Source organism: Cheilinus undulatus, linkage group 2 (assembly GCF_018320785.1).
Source record: "Cheilinus undulatus linkage group 2, ASM1832078v1, whole genome shotgun sequence".
Lineage (NCBI taxonomy): Eukaryota > Metazoa > Chordata > Actinopteri > Labriformes > Labridae > Cheilinus > Cheilinus undulatus.
The window spans coordinates 1,089-18,173 of NC_054866.1; the positions used below are offsets into that span (position 1 = coordinate 1,089).

Here is a 17,085-nt window from a genome sequence, read left to right on the forward strand (position 1 = left end):
TTGTGATTGGCTGTGATGACGTAGCATACTTTTATTGGCTGGAAACTCACACTGTCTGATAGCGAACCCATTAGCATTCTATGACGCTAGCGTTGAAAGCTAACTTCAGTGTCGTAATGTTATTTATACTTAGACGCTCTCTTTACCTCCGAAGTACCTGCTTCAGACCCTCTGTATGTTTGGCGATGATGCTGAGGGTGTGAAAAATGTAATTTTGAATTAAATACTTTAATTCTGCGACATTTACTGTGTCTGAAATGGTCATGACTTTTTAGGTGTTTTATTTCATTTTAAACCTTTTTATGGCTTTGGTTTACGTTTTTAGGTGTTTTATTTCATTTTAACGTTTTTATGGCTTTGGTTTACGTTTTTAGGTGTTTTATTTCATTTTAACGTTTTTATGGCTTTGGTTTACGTTTTTAGGTGTTTTATTTCATTTTAACGTTTTTATGGCTTTGGTTTACGTTTTTAGGTGTTTTATTTCATTTTAAATGTTTTTATGGCTTTGGTTTACGTTTTTACGTGCTTTATTTCATTTTAAATGTTTTTATGGCTTTGGTTTACGTTTTTAGGTGTTTTATTTCATTTTAAATGTTTTTATGGCTTTAGTTTACGTTTTTACGTGCTTTATTTCATTTTAAACGTTTTTATGGCTTTGGTTTACGTTTTTACGTGCTTTATTTCATTTTAAACGTTTTTATGGCTTTGGTTTACGTTTTTACGTGCTTTATTTCATTTTAAATATTTTATGGCCTTGGTTTACGTTTTTAGGTGTTTTATTTCATTTTAAACATTTTTATGGCTTTGGTTTACATTTTTAGGTGTTTTATTCCATTTTGAACGTTTTTATGGCTTTGGTTTACGTTTTTAGGTGTTTTATTTCATTTTAAATGTTTTTATGGCTTTAGTTTACGTTTTTACGTGCTTTATTTCATTTTAAACGTTTTTATGGCTTTGGTTTACGTTTTTACGTGCTTTATTTCATTTTAAACGTTTTTATGGCTTTGGTTTACGTTTTTACGTGCTTTATTTCATTTTAAATATTTTATGGCCTTGGTTTACGTTTTTAGGTGCTTTATTTCATTTTAAACGTTTTTATGGCTTTGGTTTACATTTTTACGTGCTTTATTTCATTTTAAATGTTTTTTATGGCCTTGGTTTACGTTTTTAGGTGTTTTATTTCATTTTAAACATTTTTATGGCTTTGGTTTACATTTTTAGGTGTTTTATTCCATTTTGAACGTTTTTATGGCTTTGGTTTACGTTTTTAGGTGTTTTATTTCATTTTAAATGTTTTTTATGGCTTTGGTTTACGTTTTTACGTGCTTTATTTCATTTTAAACGTTTTTATGGCTTTGGTTTACATTTTTACGTGCTTTATTTCATTTTAAATGTTTTTTATGGCCTTGGTTTACGTTTTTAGGTGTTTTATTTCATTTTAAACATTTTTATGGCTTTGGTTTACATTTTTAGGTGTTTTATTCCATTTTGAACGTTTTTATGGCTTTGGTTTACGTTTTTAGGTGTTTTATTTCATTTTAAATGTTTTTTATGGCTTTGGTTTACGTTTTTACATGCTTTATTTCATTTTAAATGTTTTTATGGCTTTGGTTTACGTTTTTAGATGTTTTATTTCATTTTAAATGTTTTTTATGGCTTTGGTTTACGTTTTTAGTTGTTTTATTTCATTTTAAACATTTTTATTCAGTTGTACTCACTAGTACATTAGGATAACTTCCTCCTACCATCTGCTCTGTTGTGAATCCTGTTCAGTGAAGAACAGGATGCTTTTCTCAGCCTGGTACCATCCTCCTACAGCTGAGCTTGGACAGGAACCAGTGAAGAGAAAGGACTGCTTTTAGATTGTGATCAAGTTCTCTCTCTCTCCTAAATCTCCACAGACTCTGTCAGACTGGTCAACAGCACTGGTCTGTGTTCAGGCAGACTGGAGGTGAAGTCTGAGCAGCGCTGGTCCCCAGTGTGTGAGGATGACTTGGACCTGCAGGGTGCTCAGGTGGTCTGCAGGGAGCTGGGCTGTGGGGCTCCTTCAGTCTTCAAGGGGGGAATGTTTGGAGGAGTGGAGGCTCCGTTCTGGACCAGAGACTTCCAGTGTAAAGGTAACGAGTCTGCTCTCCTGGACTGTGGAGGATCTGGCTCAGCTAGAAACACGTGCTCACCTGGTAAAGCTGTTGGACTCTCCTGTGAAAGTAAGAGAGCAGACGTAGCTTTGATTTGGCTCACTAGTTCACTTCCTGTAATAATTCTGTTCTTGCCTGTTTAGATCCAGATCATATCAGGCTGGTGGGAGAGCCCAGCCAGTGTGCAGGAACACTGGAGATGAAACACCTGGAAGAGTGGAGACCTTTGGTAGAGAAGGGTTCTGGCTGGGACCAGAGGTCTGCAAATGTAGTGTGTACAATTCTGAAATGTGGTTCTGCTGTTTCAACAAGAGCAGTGATACATAATGATGAAAGACTGGTGTGGCGGATCAGAGGTTCCTGTGTCCAGACAACGTCTTCTCTATTGGAGTGTGTACATCATGGATCTTATTATAACGGCGGGGGCTTTGAGGTGATCTGCTCAGGTAATACTAAACCTCACATCTAAATTTGGTATCCTGAGTCCTACTATGAATGTATGATTTCAGTTCCTAAAACTGTATAGAAAACAACTTCCTATTTGATTTTCAGTTCAGTTTTATGTTTTCACCGTTAAAAAGAGATGCATAGATAAATATGATGTGGAGAAAGAGCTTAATAAATAATATTAGATTATTACTAATCCACCAAAACACAGAAAAACTCTGAACAAATAATCATGTAGATGTAAGAATAAGGAGCAGACATGCAGAAACAAATACAATCAAAGCAGAGTAACAAGGAAAAAAAACCTGAATGCATGAGGATTATGGGTACCTGTATGTATATGTGTCAGTGTGCAATATCAAAAATTACACCTTTATCTAAACCAGAGCAACAAGACTGCAATCTAACATAGAGAGAACGACGTCAGAGCTCCAAGACATCAATGACAGTATCAATTAAAGAACAGCAGGTAAATTATGATAAGACGTCTGCTGTAACATTTACAGAGGAACGCCTTTGTCAGGTAGACGTGAATATTCCAGAATCAGACTACTGTAACATTTACAGAGGAACGCCTTTGTCAGGTGGACGTGAATATTCCAGAATCAGACTACTGTAACATTTACAGAGGAACGCCTTTGTCAGGTAGACGTGAATATTCCAGAATCAGACTACTGTAACATTTACACAGGAACGCCTTTGTCAGGTAGACGTGAATATTCCAGAATCAGACTACTGTAACATTTACAGAGGAACGCCTTTGTCAGGTAGACGTGAATATTCCAGAATCAGACTACTGTAACATTTACAGAGGAACGCCTTTGTAAGGTAGACGTGAATATTCCAGAATCAGACTACTGTAACATTTACAGAGGAACGCCTTTGTCAGGTAGACGTGAATATTCAAGAATCAGACTACTGTAACATTTACAGAGGAACGCCATTGTCAGGTAGACGTGAATATTCCAGAATCAGACTACTGTAACATTTACAGAGGAACGCCTTTGTCAGGTAGACGTGAATATTCCAGAATCAGACTACTGTAACATTTACAGAGGAACGCCTTTGTCAGGTAGACGTGAATATTCCAGAATCAGACTACTGTAACATTTACAGAGGAACGCCTTTGTCAGGTAGACGTGAATATTCCAGAATCAGACTACTGTAACATTTACAGAGGAACGCCTTTGTCAGGTAGACGTGAATATTCCAGAATCAGACTACTGTAACATTTACAGAGGAACGCCTTTGTCAGGTAGACGTGAATATTCCAGAATCAGACTACTGTAACATTTACAGAGGAACGCCTTTGTCAGGTAGACGTGAATATTCCAGAATCAGACTACTGTAACATTTACAGAGGAACGCCTTTGTCAGGTAGACGTGAATATTCCAGAATTAGACTACTGTAACATTTACACAGGAATGCCTTTGTCAGGTAGACGTGAATATTCCAGAATTAGACTACTGTAACATTTACACAGGAACGCCTTTGTCAGGTAGACGTGAATATTCCAGAATCAGACTACTGTAACATTTACACAGGAACGCCTTTGTCAGGTAGACGTGAATATTCCAGAATCAGACTACTGTAACATTTACAGAGGAACGCCTTTGTCAGGTAGACGTGAATATTCCAGAATTAGACTACTGTAACATTTACACAGGAACGCCTTTGTCAGGTAGACGTGAATATTCCAGAATTAGACTACTGTAACATTTACACAGGAACGCCTTTGTCAGGTAGACGTGAATATTCCAGAATCAGACTACTGTAACATTTACAGAGGAACGCCTTTGTCAGGTAGACATGATTCCAGAATCAGACTACTGTAACATTTACAGAGGAACGCCTTTGTCAGGTAGACGTGAATATTCCAGAATCAGACTACTGTAACATTTACAGAGGAACGCCTTTGTCAGGTAGACGTGAATATTCCAGAATCAGACTACTGTAACATTTACAGAGGAACGCCTTTGTCAGGTAGACGTGAATATTCCAGAATCAGACTACTGTAACATTTACACAGGAACGCCTTTGTCAGCTAGACGTGAATATTCCAGAATCAGACTACTGTAACATTTACAGAGGAACGCCTTTGTCAGGTAGACGTGAATATTCCAGAATCAGACTACTGTAACATTTACAGAGGAACGCCTTTGTCAGGTAGACGTGAATATTCCAGAATCAGACTACTGTAACATTTACAGAGGAACGCTTTGTCAGGTAGACGTGAATATTCCAGAATCAGACTACTGTAACATTTACAGAGGAACGCCTTTGTCAGGTAGACGTGAATATTCCAGAATCAGACTACTGTAACATTTACAGAGGAACGCCTTTGTCAGGTAGGCGTGAATATTCCAGAATCAGACTACTGTAACATTTACAGAGGAACGCCTTTGTCAGGTAGGCGTGAATATTCCAGAATCAGACTACTGTAACATTTACAGAGGAACGCCTTTGTCAGGTAGACGTGAATATTCCAGAATCAGACTACTGTAACATTTACAGAGGAACGCCTTTGTCAGGTAGACGTGAATATTCCAGAATCAGACTACTGTAACATTTACAGAGGAACGCCTTTGTCAGGTAGACGTGAATATTCCAGAATCAGACTACTGTAACATTTACAGAGGAACGCCTTTGTCAGGTAGACGTGAATATTCCAGAATCAGACTACTGTAACATTTACAGAGGAACGCCTTTGTCAGGTAGACGTGAATATTCCAGAATCAGACTACTGTAACATTTACAGAGGAACGCCTTTGTCAGGTAGACGTGAATATTCCAGAATCAGACTACTGTAACATTTACAGAGGAACGCCTTTGTCAGGTAGACGTGAATATTCCAGAATCAGACTACTGTAACATTTACACAGGAACGCCTTTGTCAGGTAGACGTGAATATTCCAGAATCAGACTACTGTAACATTTACAGAGGAACGCCTTTGTCAGGTAGACGTGAATATTCCAGAATCAGACTACTGTAACATTTACAGAGGAACGCCTTTGTAAGGTAGACGAGAGTATTCCAGAATCAGACTACTGTAACATTTACAGAGGAACGCCTTTGTCAGGTAGACGTGAATATTCCAGAATCAGACTACTGTAACATTTACAGAGGAACGCCTTTGTCAGGTAGACGTGAATATTCCAGAATCAGACTACTGTAACATTTACAGAGGAACGCCTTTGTCAGGTAGACGTGAATATTCCAGAATCAGACTACTGTAACATTTACACAGGAACGCCTTTGTCAGGTAGACGTGAATATTCCAGAATCAGACTACTGTAACATTTACAGAGGAACGCCTTTGTCAGGTAGACGTGAATATTCCAGAATCAGACTACTGTAACATTTACAGAGGAACGCCTTTGTCAGGTAGACGTGAATATTCCAGAATCAGACTACTGTAACATTTACACAGGAACGCCTTTGTCAGGTAGACGTGAATATTCCAGAATCAGACTACTGTAACATTTACAGAGGAACGCCTTTGTCAGGTAGACGTGAATATTCCAGAATTAGACTACTGTAACATTTACACAGGAATGCCTTTGGTCAGGTAGACGGAATATTCCAGAATTAGACTACTGTAACATTTACAGAGGAACGCCTTTGTCAGGTAGACGTGAATATTCCAGAATCAGACTACTGTAACATTTACACAGGAACGCCTTTGTCAGGTAGACGTGAATATTCCAGAATCAGACTACTGTAACATTTACAGAGGAACGCCTTTGTCAGGTAGACGTGAATATTCCAGAATTAGACTACTGTAACATTTACACAGGAACGCCTTTGTCAGGTAGACGTGAATATTCCAGAATTAGACTACTGTAACATTTACACAGGAACGCCTTTGTCAGGTAGACGTGAATATTCCAGAATCAGACTACTGTAACATTTACAGAGGAACGCCTTTGTCAGGTAGACGTGAATATTCCAGAATCAGACTACTGTAACATTTACAGAGGAACGCCTTTGTCAGGTAGACGTGAATATTCCAGAATCAGACTACTGTAACATTTACAGAGGAACGCCTTTGTCAGGTAGACGTGAATATTCCAGAATCAGACTACTGTAACATTTACAGAGGAACGCCTTTGTCAGGTAGACGTGAATATTCCAGAATCAGACTACTGTAACATTTACAGAGGAACGCCTTTGTCAGGTAGACGTGAATATTCCAGAATCAGACTACTGTAACATTTACAGAGGAACGCCTTTGTCAGGTAGACGTGAATATTCCAGAATCAGACTACTGTAACATTTACAGAGGAACGCCTTTGTCAGGTAGACGTGAATATTCCAGAATCAGACTACTGTAACATTTACAGAGGAACGCCTTTGTCAGGTAGACGTGAATATTCCAGAATCAGACTACTGTAACATTTACAGAGGAACGCTTTGTCAGGTAGACGTGAATATTCCAGAATTAGACTACTGTAACATTTACAGAGGAAGGCCTTTGTCTGTTAGACGTGAATATTCCAGAATCAGACTACTGTAACATTTACAGAGGAACGCCTTTGTCAGGTAGACGTGAATATTCCAGAATCAGACTACTGTAACATTTACAGAGGAACGCCTTTGTCAGGTAGACGTGAATATTCCAGAATCAGACTACTGTAACATTTACAGAGGAACGCCTTTGTCAGGTAGACGTGAATATTCCAGAATCAGACTACTGTAACATTTACAGAGGAACGCCTTTGTCAGGTAGACGTGAATATTCCAGAATCAGACTACTGTAACATTTACAGAGGAACGCCTTTGTCAGGTAGACGTGAATATTCCAGAATCAGACTACTGTAACATTTACAGAGGAACGCCTTTGTCAGGTAGACATGATTCCAGAATCAGACTACTGTAACATTTACAGAGGAACGCCTTTGTCAGGTAGACGTGAATATTCCAGAATCAGACTACTGTAACATTTACAGAGGAACGCCTTTGTCAGGTAGACGTGAATATTCCAGAATCAGACTACTGTAACATTTACAGAGGAACCTTTGTCAGGTAGACGTGAATATTCCAGAATCAGACTACTGTAACATTTACAGAGGAACGCCTTTGTCAGGTAGACGTGAATATTCCAGAATCAGACTACTGTAACATTTACAGAGGAACGCCTTTGTCAGGTAGACGTGAATATTCCAGAATCAGACTACTGTAACATTTACAGAGGAACGCCTTTGTCAGGTAGACGTGAATATTCCAGAATCAGACTACTGTAACATTTACAGAGGAACGCCTTTGTCAGGTAGACGTGAATATTCCAGAATCAGACTACTGTAACATTTACAGAGGAACGCCTTTGTCAGGTAGACGTGAATATTCCAGAATCAGACTACTGTAACATTTACAGAGGAACGCCTTTGTCAGGTAGACGTGAATATTCCAGAATCAGACTACTGTAACATTTACAGAGGAACGCCTTTGTCAGGTAGACGTGAATATTCCAGAATCAGACTACTGTAACATTTACAGAGGAACGCCTTTGTCAGGTAGACGTGAATATTCCAGAATCAGACTACTGTAACATTTACAGAGGAACGCCTTTGTCAGGTAGACGTGAATATTCCAGAATCAGACTACTGTAACATTTACAGAGGAACGCCTTTGTCAGGTAGACGTGAATATTCCAGAATCAGACTACTGTAACATTTACAGAGGAACGCCTTTGTCAGGTAGACGTGAATATTCCAGAATCAGACTACTGTAACATTTACAGAGGAACGCCTTTGTCAGGTAGACGTGAATATTCCAGAATCAGACTACTGTAACATTTACAGAGGAACGCCTTTGTCAGGTAGACGTGAATATTCCAGAATCAGACTACTGTAACATTTACAGAGGAACGCCTTTGTCAGGTAGACATGAATATTCCAGAATCAGCAGCCATGTTTCATAATAAAAACTGACCTCTGCTTGTTTAAAACATTGATGACCTGAAGCCCCTCAGGATGAGTGAGAATAAAGCCCTACAGTAATTCATGAAGGATTCTGGAATTTTTTTTTCATTGAATATCTTATAAATAAGAACACCAACTTGATAAATAATTCTGGAATTTTCTCTTCATTAAATATAAAATAAATAAGAACACCAACTTGATAAATAATTCTGGAATTTTCTCTTCATTAAATATAAAATAAATAGGAACACCAACTTGATAAATAATTCTGTAATATTCTCTTCATTAAATATAAAATAAATAAAAACACAGACTTGACAAATATTGATGTGATGAATGTGAAGAATGTGGAGTGATATGAGAGTGATGAGGTGTTAGCATTAGCTTAATTTTTTTTGTGAGAGCAGAATTAAATCAGGAGTCATGGGCTAAAAAACTCTGATAAACTGATGTGAATCAATCAGCAATGTTTACATCAGAGATCTGAGAGCATCGATCTGTGGAGTCTTGGAGCTGTAATAAAGTAACATGTCCTCTTATGTCCTCCATTATGTCCGTTTATTTTTCCAGATTTGCTTGAAAAGCCAAACATCACCTTCTCCTTCTCTACTGACGGGGTCTCTGAGGCCATGCCGCAGGGCTACCAGGCCCTCATTGGCACTAGCTTCAACATCACATGCTCCATCAGACCTCAGTATGAAGGAGGAGATTTCCAGCTCATCTTCTCTGACTCCATCACAACACAGAGCTACACCCAGACAGCTGTCAACCATTCTGCCCACTTCCTGTTTCCTCCTGCAAAGCAGAGCCACAGAGGGCAGTACAGCTGTGTTTATCACCTCCATGTTCTCTCCCAGAACTTCTCCTCAGAGAGCCAGACTCTTTCTCTCGCTGTTGGAGGTAACTTCTCTGATTATCTGGTTCAAACAGTGACTGTCTCTCTCCACCAGTATATTCATATTCACTCCTGTCAGACTCTCTTATCTGAGCAGGTGTTCACTCATTTCTGCTCACATGGTGATAAATATCTAATCATCACCTCAGAAAAGAAAAGCTCATTATTATTTTAGTCACAGTAAAACTTCCTCCACACTACTGACATGTTAGATGTGGGGTTGCTAATGCTGCTACGTTACTGGTGTGTTGACATTCTGCTCCAGTGTTCCCAGTTAGTGACAGCTGATGGAAATGATCAGGGCGGAGAAATCAGCTCCGGTTGCTGATCTTGGATCAGTTAAAATGCCAAAATCAGCTCTGATCTGATACTGAGGTCCTGATCAGGACGTCCCTGATGAAGATCTTGACTAAATCCCTGTCAGATTTCAGAAATGTTCCTGTTTTCATGACTTCAGGGCTGCTGAGATAAATGAAGGGCTCTTCTAGATTTAAAAGCTTCAGAAACATTAACTTGACTCTGGTTCAGTGGTCTGAAGCTACTGAGCTGACTTTGCCATGTGATAAAATGTGATGATGTCAAATCTGTTTCAGCCTCTCTGAGAGACCTGATCATCAGATGTGTGGTCCTGCTTGGCGGTCTGCTGATATACGACACTGCCCTCTACTGCTGCTATAAGGTACTGCACACATCTTTATTTAGTGGAGGATTCAGACTGTTTGGCATGATGTCATTATGAAAAAGCTCTCGGTGATTTTACTGATTTAAAGAGACTTCTTCTGATTTCTCTTTCCAGGTCAAAACCAGACAGATCCCCAGGGACTACTGATGTGTTTTTCTTGATGACTGCCTGTTGTCTCAGTGAAGACGGTGGAGCCAGGGACGTCTTTATTGACATTTGTCCACATTGTGGTGTGGGGACCACAAGGGGGATCTTCTCAGAGATGCTCTGTCACTATCAACATTTGGAGTTTTGGGCTTCTTATCTCAATGTGAGAAACTGTTTTTTTAGTATCCACCTTATTCCTTCTGCTTTAGCACAGGAAGTTTTTGACCCATATTCAGATTTACTGTAGCGGCCCCAGGAATAAGGTGGATGAGGATAAAACAAGACAAATCTTGCTCAAACAGGATCAGAATGTTGACATTTCCTTTCCAGAATCTGTTCTCTTCTTCAGAGTGAAACAGTCGCTCATTTCTTTACGCCATATTTGCATGATAAGACCACTGAACGCTTCACTTGGACCACACGTCTGAAGAAATTTTTTAATTCTGGGTCAAAAGGGGGCTTTACTTCCAGCATTTTTCCAAAATATTTAAGACTAGATCCAAAAAGGTCACATCTATTTCTTATCCTACATGTAGTGAACAATAGCTGCTGTTTGGCTTCTTATATATTCTATAGAAATATCTGTAAAACATCATTAAACTGGTCATCTGGCTGCTGTCAATACTGCAAACATTTAACCTTAAAATAATGACCTCTCATTGGCCACAGCCCTCCATGAGTCCAAACAGGATTAGTGGTATAGATGATGGATAAATAGAAGGACAGTTCCCTCTTTATTCCTCAAATATCAGCTTCAAAGTCTCAGAGATATCTGCTGATACTCTTCTTTACTGTACACCATCAAGGCCTGAAACTAAACTGATCCTACCATTTCTCTACTTTGAGACTCATATCTTCCCTCTACTCTCCGACTTCTCACATGGAAATCAGTTTCAAAGTGCCATCATGGCGGACAGTGTCGTTTTAAAGAGTCTTACAACTGTTCGAGTATTGGTGAAACCTACAGCTGATTTGAGGGCGCTGCCATCGTGGCTGGCCTTCATAATAGTGGCTGTGACTGCTGTTGTCTGCTGACTGTGACAGCAGCTGAGATAGCTGATCAAAAATGTTGGACAGTCGCTGATAGAGGAACCTAAATCCCATGATTTTAACTTTATTTGAATTTCAAATATTACAGCCTTTACATACGCCTTACATCCCTAGTAAGAGATTTTTGTATCTCAATGGGAACAAATCCTGCTTAAATAAAGGTTAAATAAATAAAATCCATTTCAGAAACAGAAAAACTCTGACCTTCAGACACATATTTGTGCTGAAGTGTTGTGTAATATAACCTTATTCTACTACCTAATTAGCTCAACTATCAGATATTTTACTTTTTTGTATGTAAAAGCAGTTTGTACAGATTAAATCTATACCAGGAACTCCGATATTAAATGGTTTTTGTACATATATATGTATATATATATATATATGGGCCATTCTACCGAATTGGTCAAATTGCTGTCCCACAATGAAAATCATATTTTAAAAAACAATGAAGTGTTCAGACCTTGCATACATACTAATATGTTATGATCTATTTTATTGCAAGACATTAACTGAGATACCATTAAACTGAATATATAAAAAATTCTCTTTTATATGTCACTTTCTATTGGGAGGTGGCTGTCCCAACCTCTAACTCCTACATTTCAATTCATGAAAATAACATTTAAATTATTTTTGAAAATTTCCTAAACATTTTATTTTAATAGATCTTTTTGATCTATTTTAAAGAGAAGTTGAACTTTTTAGATTGATTTGGTAGATTTTGTTATGTAAAAAACCCTGTCCCAAGTTTTCATGTCACTACCGAAACACAAAGAGTTTCAGCCTGTAGGCAGGGCTTGGTTTTAGCCACACCTCCAGAAATTTCACCAAGAAGAGACGTTACCTTCCTGTTCATCCAAGGCCACACGGTGAGTAGTTTACAGCATTTTTAAGTACATGCCTTCCAAAGTCTAAAAATCAGTGTGTGGTTTTAAGGACTGTCACTACCAAACACATAATTTCTGCAATTAAATAAGCCCTTTTGATTTTAATGCTTATTGTTGTTTTCTATCTCTGTACACGTGTTCAAAACTGTGTTTGGTAGCCACGTTGTGCCAAGCATTGTTGAGTTATGCTAAAAACTAGCATAAAATATCACTACCCAAACAGTCACTACCAAAACATATGAAAAGGTTTTGGTTGTGACGTGATGGTTTTGGTAGTGACAATATGATGTTCATTTTTGATTAAAGTAAGTCTGACATAATATAATACATAGATACATATGTCATGAATAGATAATTCTGATTTAAATTTTATTTTGTATTTAGGGAGAAATAAAACACCAAAATGGCAAAAAGTCGAGCAGAGAGACTGAGAGAGTATAGGCAAAGAGTTAAGAATGACCCAGTGAAATTATTGAAGTTTTTCTATTTTTTTTTCTTTTCTTTTTTATGCTTTCAAAGCAGAATCTACCTTTAGAGATCAATGTTTAAGTTGAAAAAAGAAAAACCGTTTTAATGTAAATTGTACCTCTACTGTATAATTCACAACAGTACATGTTTTTGTAAATGTTCATTGCAAAAAAACATAATAATTGCAATGCTTATTGCACCTTGTTGTTTGCAGTCTGGGAAGCCGTCTGTTAGAATAAGCTTTCCTTTCTTTCCATTTCTTTTTTATGCTTGTTAAGCAGAGAGTCTGCCTTCAAAGACTAAAGTTTAAGTTACAAAACTTTATTTTTGTTACATTTTTGTTACAAAATAATAATAATAATTTTGCACATCATTGTTTACAATTTAGGAACTCATCATTTTGAAAAAGTAAGCTTTTCTTTCCTTTTTTATGCTTATAAAGCATATAGTCTGCCTGAGAGACTGCTGTTTAAGTTGCAAAACTTTATTTTAATGATTGCACCGTACTGTTTATACTTAAGAATGTCATGCAGTGATGCCCTGCAGTGTTGAAAGCATGGTTTTGTTAAATGGTTGTCACACAAAACATTATTTCATTGATAATTAGACATAATGATGAATTAATATGTTTCATTGGTTATAACATGTCGAAAGTTAAAATATAGCAAAAAGAGTTAAGTGATTACGATGCCAATCTCAAAGTACGACTGTAATTACAGCAACAGTATGGTCACTACCGAAAAACTAGCTGTTTTAACAAAAATAAAACGTATTGAATCATCAACTCACATTTTATGATAATGATTGGTTAAATGTATGTGTACTTTAAGCAATGATGAATTATGGAGTCAATATGATCAACTTTATACATTTTACAAGGAAAGATAGTGTTTAAATTTTGGTACATTTAGAAAAAAATAAATGTTAAAAATTCATTTAAATTGATTTTGAATTAGAAACCATATATATTAATTTTAAAAATACTCTGTACAGTGGAGAACAGAAAAAAAAAATATGAATAGGTTAATATAATTATTTTTATTCTAATGTAGTTTTGTGTTTCAGTAGTGACACATTTTAGGAAAGGAAAGATATTTTGGAAAAGTTAGAAAATACATTGTGAAAGTTGACTGTTCAGTTACTATATATGTGCCCCTTAGATCTGGTGCAACATGAATATGGTAAAAGTTTTTCCCAAATAACATACAAATTTCACAAAAATGCCAACTCTTAATTTGAACCAATTCGGTAGAATGGCCCATATATATATAAATAAATATATATATATATATATATATATTTCGTTTCTGCCATTACGGCTATTCGGCTATTCCGTCGTAGCATCAAGTTTGTCAGCATGCACAGATCATGTTGGAGAGCACCTGAATAATAGACAGAGAGCCTAGGATGGATGTGTGTCACTGCAGACAGGAACTTCTTTGAATGAGGGCATAAATTCAGTCAACTCAAAAGAGTGTGAATACTTTTTTCGTAAATATGTGAATATTTTGAAGATTCTTTTTGTCACAGACTGATCTTTTTTTTTTAACTTTTTGGTCCACAAGAGATGGGGGAACAAGTTTGTGCAAAAAAGGTCTTATTAATTATTACTATATGATATACATGAAAATCTTTGAGTTTTAAATTCCATTTAGTTCTTTTCTTTTGTCTCTATTGTCCCATGATTTTTTTAACATTCATGTGACATTACTGCAGCACACATATTCTTGAAGTCCAGGATGTCCTGAAAAAAAGGATGTTCAGAGCTTGACTGTGCCACACAGGGTTAATGTTATACAAGCTTTTTAAGACAAAAAGTCCAGTAGAGACCAAACGCTTCAGGGCTCAGAGCGTTAATTATTACCTGGTGATGTAAACAATGATCACCTGTAGTTGTCTTTTAGATTTGAAGGATCTGTAAGATATGTGCAGCTGTTGTATTTGTTTGGTATTTTCCTCTGTCTTGTGTAATCTTCTGCCTCTTTTGATGAGATATGTATCATTCATTTAAGCATTATTACTATTCCTTTACTGTTCTGTTCATGTAAAGAGTAACTAAACCTGCAGACCACTGTAGTCAGATATGAACATGTATATGGGTAGTAGTGCTGTTGATCAGTTAGGGTCCACATGTTGACTCTTTAGAAAAGTGTTTAATTCTACTCTTTGTGTTAAAAATGTGCAAAGTGACTGCCCTCTACAGGCTCAAGCTGTCCACTGTGACAGAATTTTTTGACTCAATTCTACTGGCTGATCTGGTGCCGTCTATCATCACCACAGAGATCAACAGTAACCGCCCACTTTTCCCCCGACGGCCCACTTCACTGGTAGAAGCCACAGACAAAATGTGAAGCTCCACCAATCAGAGATGTGACATTTTAGGATTGTGGGTAATATAGTGCTGTTACATAAAGCTAGGAGTGAGTTAGGACAAAGAAAACTGTTTATGGTTAAAGCTGAGATCTGAAGCTTTTACATGTTTTTTATTGCATGTCTCTATCAGCTACCAAGGCTGAGAAATGAAAATTTTAGTAGTCACTAAAATTCCGTCCTGTTTTTCAGGAACATATCAGGATTTTTGAGGTTTTTTTAAACAATACTTCGGTTTTAGAGGCTTTTTTTTTTTTAAGCAGGCTTGGGTCTAAATGGGTTTAAAGAGCTTCATGGCTATTTTAACCCCTTTTTTTTTCTAGGAACACACACCTTCTGAAAAGGGCCCAAGACCCACTTTTGGGTCCCAACCCACCAGTTGAGAACCACTGTTCTACATGGCCATATCAGAATCAGAATCAGAATCTTTATTAATGACCACACAAACAATTTGGTGGAATCTGCTTTCGGTACAGCAGTTGAAAAGGACGCTTGCATCAACTGTGTCATCGCAGAACAGACAGAAACATTAAACATTAGACAACAGTACAGCAGAAAGGCATATTTAGTCCATGGCTTGATTGAGTGTTCTTGTGGCAGAGGGCATGAAACTGGTTTTGAGTCTTACTGACTTGGTCGGCAGATCTGTAGCGCCTCCCTGAGGGCAAGTGAGTGAACAGGCGATAAAGAGGATGGGAGGGGTCCGAGGTGATCTTGAAGGCTCTTTGTGTGATGCGTCGATGATATAGTGTGTCTATAGATGGGAAGGGCTAACCGATGATTTTGGAGGATTTGTCTACAATGCGCTGTAGTTTTTTGCGTGAGTGTGAGTCCAAATTACCATACCAGACAATTATTGAAAAGGTGAGTATGCTTTCTATGATGGCGGTGTAGAACTGTAGGAGAAGGTTGGGTCTGACTCTGAATTTTTTGAGCTGGCGGAGGAAGAATAAACGTTGGTTGTATATATCATGGTTTCACACTCAGGCAGCTTGTGGAAAGTCTACCTTGAATGGTTATAACGTTATGGTGAATAATCAAATCTAAGGAAGGAGGGGTGGGTGTATCTTTCTTTTCCCCCCTCTCTAAATGTCCGTGACATTTTAAAGGCATTTTTGAAATTCCAAGTTAGATGCGTGCTTGCTGAAACTCTGAGGTTTAGGTACTCTTAAATATTTTAATTTTTTTATATATTTTATAGATAAAGTTAAGTTTCCTTTGATTTGATACATACCACAAATGTATAAGTATATTCAGTTTACTTATTGTGAGGCCTTCTGTGCTCTGCTACGTCTTCTGCTGCACCTTCATCTGTGACTTTACACATTAGTTTTAAAGCTCATGCGTAAAGTCACGTTTGGGAATAGACCTGGGGTTTCCAACTGATAACAGACATGGACACCAACTAGAAAAACTCCACTGATGGTTCCTGACATCTGTTGGTGCATGGTGGACTGGGGTCATAGTTCATCTTGTTGAAAGGGGACTGAGCCTTGGCCGCTAAAAATGAGGTCCTAGCTTAAAAATCTGTGATGTGTCATTTAGAGAAAACCTGGGTTGCAGCATTTATCAAAGTAAACCAAAAAAGTGTTTTTCTGAGCAGAGAATGGTTAGGTTTTTATCACTTGTGATAAAATTCCTGTAACCTCTTATCATTTTTAGTTTGGCTTCAATAAAGATTAAAATGTAGTGTAACAGTTGTGGTTCATTTTCTCATAAGCTTTTCACATAGAAAGACACCAAATCACCCAGCAGAAGATGGTCATACCCCATTATCACCAGTTTGGGCTACTGTTCAGCAGAAGGTGAGGAATACACTGTAGAGAGTAAATGTAAGGATTGGACCAGAGTCAGAGGAGCGTTGACCGGAGCTAAGAGAGTAATTAGTGAAACAGAGCAAGGGAATTGAAAAGGAGGTGATGGTTGCTGAATACCACTCTTGTGACCTCAGTGATGACTGAATTAAAATATTCTGGTTTAATACATCTGCAGACGCCACAGGTCAGAACAGGAAGATGAGGAAATCACTGCAGTCACACACTCTCTCTTTTTGAGTTGCCACTCATTTATTGTTG

The 17,085-nt window shown here is 37.6% G+C and overlaps 1 protein-coding gene across 1 annotated transcript; it reads left to right on the forward strand.

Annotated features, from left to right (window-relative positions):
• Positions 1-1,901: 1,901 nt before the first annotated feature.
• LOC121521842 (scavenger receptor cysteine-rich type 1 protein M130-like) lies at positions 1,902-10,232 on the forward strand (the record flags this gene model as incomplete). The annotated part of the gene is made up of 6 exons (XM_041806022.1): positions 1,902-2,180; positions 2,282-2,396; positions 2,493-2,584; positions 9,079-9,408; positions 9,997-10,082; positions 10,200-10,232. Coding segments are annotated over 6 exons (935 nt in total), but the record flags the coding sequence as incomplete, so codon positions are not given.
• Between the last annotated feature and the right edge of the window lie 6,853 nt (positions 10,233-17,085).